The sequence below is a fragment of the Peromyscus leucopus genome, chromosome 3, assembly GCF_004664715.2.
Source record: "Peromyscus leucopus breed LL Stock chromosome 3, UCI_PerLeu_2.1, whole genome shotgun sequence".
Lineage (NCBI taxonomy): Eukaryota > Metazoa > Chordata > Mammalia > Rodentia > Cricetidae > Peromyscus > Peromyscus leucopus.
In genome coordinates, this window is record NC_051065.1 from 99,524,648 (window position 1) to 99,534,595 (window position 9,948).

The following is a 9,948-nucleotide window of genomic DNA, read 5'->3' on the forward strand; positions in this document are numbered from 1 at the left end:
CAAGTCTACCCCAGACTTGCCCTCACTAGGACCTATCCTGGACCCAGGCTCTGAATCTGTGTTCTCCCAGGATCTTGCTAGGGCCTCCAAATTTTATGGAGATTGAGACTATTTGGGGGGAAAAAACACCGTCCTCACTTCAGATTATAATTAGCCAAATTTATTAAAAACTGCTAGCAGGGCTGCAGTCTCTAACCCAAACCAAAGACAAGCCACCCAGAGGCAGGTGAAGGAAGGGCTTTTATAAACAAAAGCCACAGAAGCTGTTCTGCTTGTCCAAGAGTAAGTAGTGAAGGTGATCTTAAAACACTTCTTGAATATCTGCCAAAGCAAGTTAAAAGGCCAAAATATAGCAGTTATTCATAGCATAACAACAGATGGTCACATCATGGCTGTGAATTTCTAAGTGAAGGTCAGGTTGCAGGGAACTTATCTTCCAGGAGTTTGAGTCAGGAATAAAATGGCTATTAGGTACCAAGATGAGTGCCAACCACAAAATGGAGTTTCTTTAGCCATCACATTGAAAACTAAATGGAAGGCAGCTGGTTCCATGGTGGGGTGCTAGACAGATGGGGAGCCTTTCAGCAGGTGATTGTTAAGAGCAAGGGGCCTCAGGCTGAGGTCTTTGGAGACTCGGGAGACTCAAAGATGTCCTGACCCTAAACACAAGCCTACAGCCTGGTGTGGTGGGGCACACTGTTAGTGCAAGTACTGGAGAGGTGAGAGCAGAGACAGGCAGATCTCTGTGAGTTCCAGGCCAAGCAAGACCAGGTAGAAAGACCCTGTCTCAAAAAATAAAAACAAAAACAAAAGCTCTGCTCTCTGCTCTCCCTCCTTCGTACTAGTCAGAACTCTGCTGACTGCACTCTTAAGAAGGGAATGTCTCATCGTGTGGTGGTGGTGCAACCCTTTTATCCCAGCACTCAGGAGGCAGAGGCAGGGGGATCTCTGTGAGTTCGAGGCCAGCCTAGTCTACAGAGTAATTTCCAGTACAGTAAAAACTACACATGTCTCAAAAAAATAAAAATAAGTAAAGAAATAAAAGAATAATGGATTGAAGAGAGAGAGAGAGAGAGAGAGAGAGAGAGAGAGAGAGAGAGAGAGAAGGAGAAGGAGAAGGAGAAGGAAGAAATAAAGAAAGAGAGGAAGGAAGGAAGGAAGGAAGGAAGGAAGGAAGGAAGGAAGGAAGGAAGGAAGGAAGGAAGGAAGGAAGGAAGGAAGGAAGGAAGGTTTCTCCTGAGATTCCTCAATGGAGTCCTGCTCACACCCCCTGCATTCTGTCTGCTGCCCTCTGTTGGTGACCTGTTTTCAGGCCTTGGTCTCAGGATTCTAGCTCATGTCTTGGAACCCCAGACTCTGTGAAGAATGAGGACCTCACCAAGTTTCCCCTGGGGAACAGAGCTAGAGAACAGAAGTTGACTACCCAGGAGCTCCAAAGAGAGGCTTTTTTCAAACCTAACCATAATTAATAAAAACTGAAGATAAGTCCTGCCTGTGGTTATTGGTTTGTCCAGGACCAGACAGCCCTTATTCTTTATTTTTTATCCTCTATCTGAATGTACCCCAAGACTGCATGTTCTTTTAGGTTCACAGTAGCCACTGGGAATGAAAACCTGCACTCCAAGGCTTTGAGCCAAGAGGTGTTTACAGCAGAGAGAACTTTGTCTGCACAGGGCATAGCAAGAGAGGGAACACAATGGAGAAGAGAGGTAGAAGACCCAGACTGCTGTGGTGGAGGGGTCCTGAGCATGTGATGGCCTGGTGGCATGAGGTAGGGGAGCTCAACCAGGGACTCAAAAGAAGGCAGAGGTCCTGCCAGTCCCGACCTGCACTGGGTTAGCTCAATCAAGAGAAAATGGGATTCAAACCTCAGAGAAAGTGGATAAAGAGTTGATGGAATATGATGTGGACAGGGTGACCAAAAACAGCTATTCCCACAGAAGCCAGCCAGAGGCCCCTGCCAGTGCTCCTAAATAGACATACGGGAATTGTGGTCTCAACTAGAGAGAGCCTCATGGCAATATGGGAAGAATCCCTTAGTTACCCTGAAGCAAACTGTCCCCTCTGCCAAAACAGGATCTTGTACACCAGGCTGGCCTCAAACTCACTATGAAGCTGAGGATGACCTTGAGCCTCTGATTCTCCTCCACCTCCTCACTGCCGGGACCACAGGTTTGCACCACCACCCCTGTTGTGTGGTCCTGCAGCTCAGACTCGGGTCACTAGTGCCAGAAGAGCACTTTACCCTGAGCCACACTCCAGCCTTCTGACGGACTTGTGTGTTTTGTTCTTTCTGTTATAATTTAAATTTACAGGACTGAAGAGATGGGTCACCAGTTAAGAACACTTACTACTCTATCAGAAGGCCAGGGTTTGGATGTCAGCATCCATGTCAGGTGGTTCATAAACATCTGTAAACATCTGCTTTAGGGATTAGACACCCTCTTCTGAACTCTGTGAGCACACACACACATATACACTCATGTCAAAAAAAAGTAAGTCTTTAAATTTATTTGCAATGGACACATAAAAACATGAAATATTTACACACTTTGAGAGTAGCATGAGGTGATCAATGCATGTGTAAAGTGTATAGTGTTTAAATTGGGCTAAACATGTCTGTGTCCTCAAACACTGGTCATGTTTGAATGTAGCTTTAATATATGGTCAGCAAAAGCTTCTTAGAAGGATCAGGAAAACCCAAACAAAATATTCTGCAGATGTCGGGGTACTGACCTGCCTCACCTGGGCAGCAGGAACATCTACATCTTCTCCATGTCCAAGTCCTTTTAACCCAACACCCTCCAAGGCCCTCCAGGGACAGAGTTCCCAGCCAAGACAGATGGATTTCATGATATGTTTGGGACATTTTCAAGCAAGAAAAACTTAAGGTGCAGAGCAGTCATGGAGTGTGAAAGAGAGAGCATCTCCTCAAGCTGGATCACTGTTGGAACACAAATGCTGAGCTCAGGGCCAGGCCTGTCGTGGGACAGCCTAGATGGCAGCTCGCTTACAAATGAAAAGGAACCTGTTGTCACAGGGGGCATCATTCCAGGCCCGGAGGGAGGATGACTTTATATTGGCACAATGTTCATTGCTCCCAGTATTGTTGGGTTCACCTGGAATCCAGAACCTACCAAGTGAGAAAACAAAGACACTTTATTCACCTGGCGGGAGGCCTGCCTAGAATGTAGAGAGCCCTGCATTAGATCCACAGCACCACTTGCCTTTATCCTAGCACTCATAAGGTATAGGCAGGAGACTCAGAAGTTCAAGGTCAACCTAGGCTACATAGCAAGTTCCAAGCCAGCCAGAGATACAGGAGATACTGTCTTATAAAGTAGTTATTTTAGAGCCTGAAAGATGGCTCAGTGGGCTAGGGTACCTACAACCAAACCTGATGGCCTGAGTCTAATCCCTAGGACTCATATGACAGGAAAGAACAGACTACGAGAAGTTGCCCTCTGACCTCTACACAGATGTGGCAAATGTTCTCACACAAACACCATGTACATATACAATAAAATAAATAAATAATTTTTATTGGCTGCTTCAATCCTGGTGTTCATCCTTCGAGACAGTAATGCAAGGTGCTGCTCCCAACCCTAAGAAGGTGAGTAGACCTTCCTCTCTAAGCCTGTGGCTGCGCCCCTGCCCCCTTCTCTCAAGGCTCTCACAATCCCATACCACATAGGCCTGGACTTGGGTCACTCCCTCACCCAAGCTGGGCAGAACATCTTGCTGCCAAGACCACAGGACATACAGGGTCCTAACTAGACCCAGGTACCACCCTGTGAGCAGCAGCAGCAGTGAGCTGGGTGTCCACCCCAGCTGCCACTGTGCTAGAAAAGGGCAGTGCACAGCCCTGTGTTCATGAGAACTCTCCACCCAGCAAGACAGGCTGGGGGGGAGGGGCAACAGGCTCACTCACCTCTCGCTTTGCTTCATGTTGAATGATGTTTCATCCACCCAGTACCATTCCCCTTCATTCCCTGCCTTGGTGAGACCAATCCAGAGTGGAAGCCCATTTGCTGCCTTGTAGAGAAACTCCTGTGAGGAACACAGAGTAAGTGAGGGCATGCCGCCACCACCAAACTTTGAGTACCTGCCCATTGGGTACTCTTCACTTGAGCACAGCAGCAGTCCCTGAAATGACTGTGCCCCAGGAGATTCACAGAATCACTGGTACAGCATCTTCTCTAAATGCCTCATTGCCCAAGCCTGGAGCCCAGAGCCCACTTCCAAGTCCTAGATGCTCTTTGCTTATCAGCTAGCAACTTGGAGCCTGTGCTCTCCAGTGAGGTGCTGGAGAACAAGGGAGACACAGCTGGCCAGACCCTGCACTCTGGAGTCTGAGGCCAGGGTATTGAGAGTTCAAGGCCATCCTGAGTTACACACTAAGATCGTGACTCAAAAGAAAAACAACCATAAAACAGAAACAGAGGAAAGGAAGGAAGGAAGGAAGGAAGGAAGGAAGGAAGGAAGGAAGGAAGGAAGGAAGGAAGGAAGGAAGAAAGGAAGGAAGGAAGGGAAGTAAAAGACAATTCAGCTAAACTGCAAACAAGGGACACCAAGGGAATGGTGTGAATGGTAATACCTAATTTACATGAAACCTTACTTTTGCCAGAGACTAGAAGACCCCTATGCCTCCCTCCCTCCTTTACCCTCCAGGGCAGGCACTATTTCATCAATTCACTTAAGGTGAGGCTTGGGAAAAGTAAGTCATCTCCCCAAGCTCCAGGACAAATTTGATGGCAGACTGTGACACTCAGTATCACTCTGCTTCACTCCTCCACCTCCCAGATCATGAGCCCATCTACACACCATCACCAGGAGGGAGGCCTCCTGGGTCCTGGGGCATCACTAATGTTGTTCAAAAGTTATTTCTATTCTCTGGCACATGGAAAGAGCGCCCCCTCGCTGCCCTCTTTGAAGCCAGCAGGGTTGTGTGACTGGCTCTTGCTAAGGACATGTGAGCAGAAATGACATGTTAGCTGAGTATAGGATTTTAACATCAATGAAGCTGGCAGTGTCTCCTTGCTGCTCAGCAACTGTGAAGTGTGGTGAAATGAACCATCCTACGGCTTAGGTCCTTGATACCCACACTTAGAGCACACCTGCTGTCCCTCAAAGATGTGCAGTATACATGAGAAATAAACCTTCAAGGGTGGTGAGCCTAGGGAGATGTCCCAGTGGGTAGGAGCCCTTGCTACACAAGAATGAGGCTCTGAGTTCAAATCCCTGGCACCCGGATAACCCCAACCCTGTGGAAGGCAGAGACACAGGATCACTGAGACTTATTTGCTGGACCAGTTAGTGCCCAGGAAATGAGACAGAGTTATATAACAGGACAATTGATGTCCTCCACATATGCATGGGTGCATGCTCCTGACCCATGCACACACAACACACCACACACACACACACACAACACACACACACACACACAACACACACACACACACACACACACAACCATGTACCCACACACAAAAGAAATGAGCCTTCATCCTTAGATCATCGACTGTTGAGGAATTTTTGTTACTGCAGCAAACTCCTGCCCAGCCTCTCTCACATGCCTTCCACAGAGTCTATGATGAGTGCACTCACTTGCTCTGATTCTGAGGTCACTGAGGTCAGATGAGCTTCCTTAGAAATGCAGAACTGTTCTGCGCTGTACCAGGACTTTGGGGTGTGTGAAAAGTAATAGAAGTTCCCCCCGAAGTACTTCCAGCCTCGAGACATCATCTCCAGAATGTCACCTGGAAAGCAAAGGCTGAGGTAACAGCAGTGCCACATTCTTCTGCATCCTGACTGGCATGGGGTGTTTGATGGACTCCTGGGGACAGCAGTGAATGGATCCAAGGGTCCTTGGGTTCCCAGTGTCAGGGACTGAGGACACTCTATTGGAACCCTAAAGGTCTGAGACTTGTGATAGACCCTCTGAGGGTAGAACAGGCACAGGGACAGGGAGGGGAGAACATGAGAGGAACACAAGGGCCATTACCCCTGGGCCCTGGCTGACAGTAATGAACTTCATGGGAAGGGGCAAGATACAGACCACGTGTACATATTATATTAGTGAAATGTAATTATGTGAGCTAATGAGAAGCTGGCTCTGGAGGGGTCTGCCCACCCCTCCCAATTTCAGACCCAAGCATGTTTGCCACAAAGTCCCCTCTAAGGAGAGCAAGCTCCACTTACAACTCCAGCTGTCTGCTTCAACTTCCCCAGTCAGTTTTTGCTGGATGTTCGCAGCTCCTGACATGATGATGTCACCTTCCAGCTGTTTTTTGTTCTTTTACTTGAAAGCCTTACCCAAGGGGACACTCTGCTCCTCAGGGACTCTCCATCGGGAACTCCAACCGAGGGTCTCAGTCAGGGTTTCCCAGTTGATTTCTGCTGCATGTTTTGAGTGCCCAACTTGATGTTTTCCTATATCAATCTATCACCTATGAATCTGTCTGCCTGTCTGTCATCTATCCATCTGTCATTTGTTATTCACTCTTTTATTTTTAGTTCACTATAAACTCACTCTCTCAAAACCTAAAATACGGCTTTTTTTAGACCATACGGAACACCAGGACAGACTCCCTAATGCTTCTACACTCTGCACCTTAGTGTAGAGACCCAAGCTAGGCCTGGTGTTTTTTCTCCTACTGACCCAAGTTCTCTCAGATCAATAGTTAAGGCCTACTGTAGTGGTTTGAAAGAAAATGGCCCCCCAAAAAAGTGACACTATTAAGAGGCATGGCCTTGTTGAAGGAAGTGTGTCACTGTGGAGGTGGGCTTTGAGATCTCTTTTTCTCAAGCTTCCCTAGAATTCAATCCAATTTCTGTGGCCTGCCTATCAACATGTAAGGACTCTCAGCTCCAGCACCATGTCTGCCTGCACGCTGCCATGCTCCTTTTCATGATGATAATAAACTGAACCTCTGAATCTGTAGTTGAGTCACCCTCAATTAAATATTTTCCTTATAATACTTGTCTCTTCACAGCAATAGTAAACCCTAAATAAGACACCTCCCTTGTTAACTTTCCAGCCCACCCCCTTCCCTGTCCTCTGTCTACCCACAAACTAGCTGGCCTGCTGTCCGAGACAGGTAGGGTGTTATGGCCACTGGTTAGCGTGCAGGGTGATCTTCTCTTTACTTACTCTGTGTTTGGAGTACTTTGTTGACATTCTCCAAGCTGCTCTGCAGTCCTCGGACCCTTGCATTCAAGGTGCTGGCTTTATCCAGATCTCTTTGTAGCTCTGGGATTCTGGAACTGACATTATCAACCTCCTCCCATCTTCTTGTTAAGGCACTAATCTGAGCACTGGCTTGTGCCATGCTGGTCCTCAAAGACAGAATCTGAGAATGCACTCGTGTGAGGCTGGTGTTCAGTGTCTGCATCTGAACTTCAGCCTTCTCCACACGGCCTCTGTCCTTCTCAAGAACAGAACCCAGGGTGCTGATATTGTCCACACGACCTCTCAACATCTCAGCATCACTCTTCATATCCAATATTTTGTCCATCAACCTGGGATCTGGAGTTGAAAAGGTCAAAAGATCAGTTAAGGAGTTCCTAAGCCATGAATGTGAGATGCTGTCCAAAGGAAAGGGGAAATGCAGGATCAAGCTTCCCAAAGGACCGAGACAGTCCAAGGAGCTGCCACCTACTCTCCACTCATTCACTAATATACACATATGTGCACCATCTGTCAGGAACGCTGGTTGGCACAGGCAGGGAGGAAACCAAGAGGCCTCATGAACAAGCAGAGGGAGAGCCCAGCCCTGAAATTCCTTAGTATGGCCAGGGTGAACTTGGTAAAGGGGCACCCTTAGTCACACCCTCATTACTGTCACTGAGTCCCCTCTGAGACTATGAGTTAGTCCCCAGCCATCTCCTGTCAAAGACACAGCCACCAGCTAGGGCAGCACACCCCTCCCTTGTCTGCTCACAGACTGCTGTATGACCAAGGGCAGGGCTATCTCTATGCAGATTCCAGAACATGAGAGGGATATTAGGCTATTTCTGCCCTTCCCAGCACATATATTTCATACTCAACTAAGATCATAGGAATGAGAATCAAAACTAACCAATAACCATCAAAAGTGTACTATGAACGGAAATGACTCAGTAGAAAGAATACTATTCTTGTAGAAATCCTGAGTTAATTTCCCAACAAAATATGGCAGGTCATAACTGTCCATAACCTCAGTTATAGGGAAATCCGATGCCCTCTTCTATCTTTGGGCACTAGGGCAGGTTGTGTACAAACATGCAAGCAAAACATTCTAGGGATGTAGTATACATATATGCAGGGAAAACATTTGCATACATAAAATAAAATACAAGATTTTCCAAAAAGAGTCCTATGAAAAAGGCAGTCCCAGAAGCCAGAAACAGTCAGGCATGGTATCATACACCTTTTATCACAACAGAGGCAGGTAGATCTCAGTGAGTTTCAGGCAGACCTGACCTAACTGAGTTTCAAGTCAGCCAGGGCTACATAGTGAGACCTTCTTTCAGATAAGAGAGAGAGAGAGAGAGAGAGAGAGAGAGAGAGAGAGAAGTGAGGGAGAAGAGACAAGACCAGGAGTCTAGGATAAGGTCAAGGTCAGTATTGGGGACTAGAAAGGGGGTGAATGAGAATCTGAGACCACACAGGTAGGCCTTGAAAACAGAAGACATTCCCTCCCTATACTTTCTAGAGACTTGGCAGAAGGGAGAAAGGTGTGACCACAGAAGAGACCAAGAAGCTTCTAGAGGACCAAGAAGGCTCGAAGCATGGACATAAGAGAGAGTGAGGAGACTGTCTGCTGGTTTGCCCAAGTTCTCTATCTGCTCAGTGGAGAACTCAGTCCCTAGTAGGGTCAGGAGACATCACACTCACTCTTGGGAGCTATCCTCAAGGCTTTGTATCCAAGGGTCTCAAAGCTGTGAGTGACAGGATGCTAAGGGAGGCAAAGGCAGAGATGTAAAGCTTGGTGACTATTTCCTTAACACTGAAGAGAATCCCTGAGAACAGATCTTTCCTAATGTCAGTCAGAAAATCCTCTAAGAAACCTGGGATAGAAGCAGCAGCAGGTCAGCTTCCAGAAACATCAGCAAAATTCCTGAAGCATGACACACTGAAGACACCAAGGAAAGTAGAAAAAGGGTTTGGGTATCTGGGGACCTGGTGACTTACAGAAAATAACTTGAAGCACAATAGAGGTGACCAGCACCAATGCCAGACAGATGAAGGCCACTCGGAGGCTGAGAGGTTTCCTTAGGACTGGAGATTGATCAGTCTTAGGAGGAGGCTCTGGAAAGAGACACAGAAGTTTGTTAAGGGTCAGTGTAGAGTGGTGATGGGCACAAGCACCAAGTGGGCATGGAGCAATAGCTGGCACTTGCCTGGAGGCCAGAGGGAGATGTTCTGCTTGTCCACTGTGAAGTGTGCATCCGGGGCCTCCCTCTCCTTCATCTCCACCTCTGGCACAGGAGCTTCTGGCTGCCTGTCTCCCCAAGGGCCTTTTATCCAGAAAGAAATGGGAAATGAGTCTCAAAACAGGTAACTGTGTCATGCCCAAGTTCCCTCTTCTTGGATTAGACATTTTGCCAGGCTGAGGCCACAGCCCAAAAATCCGGGCTTTGGTTGTGGGGTGTGGCATCTGGCTTCCTCCCTGGGACACAGACATTTGAATCATCTAATCTGAAGGCTCTTCTATTTCTCTTGTAAAGAGGCCCTCATCTATCATCCATCCTACATCTATCCCCCCACCCTACAAACACACATTGAGAGACTTCTAAGAGCCCAATCCAGGACCTCAGAGATGAACTCCTCAGTTTTCTAACTCAGGCAGCCTGACAGAAAAAAATAACCTGAGCAAGTAAATTACAATACAGGGTGGAGAACATGGCAGTGGATGGATATGCACTGTGGCAAGCCACAAGAATGTATCATAGAGATTCAGC

General features: G+C 47.4%; 1 protein-coding gene across 1 annotated transcript; it reads right to left on the reverse strand.

Moving 5' to 3' along the window:
* Nucleotides 1-2,485: 2,485 nt before the first annotated feature.
* On the reverse strand, nt 2,486-9,948 carry LOC114694465 (C-type lectin domain family 4 member K-like). Its single transcript, XM_028871409.2, has 6 exons — nt 9,388-9,948; nt 9,179-9,295; nt 7,157-7,531; nt 5,611-5,762; nt 3,932-4,050; nt 2,486-3,133 (listed from the first exon to the last, which is right to left on the reverse strand). The coding sequence occupies exons 1-6, from the start codon at nt 9,455-9,457 to the stop codon at nt 2,995-2,997; spliced, it is 972 nt and encodes a 323-aa protein (XP_028727242.1). The 5' UTR covers nt 9,458-9,948; the 3' UTR covers nt 2,486-2,994.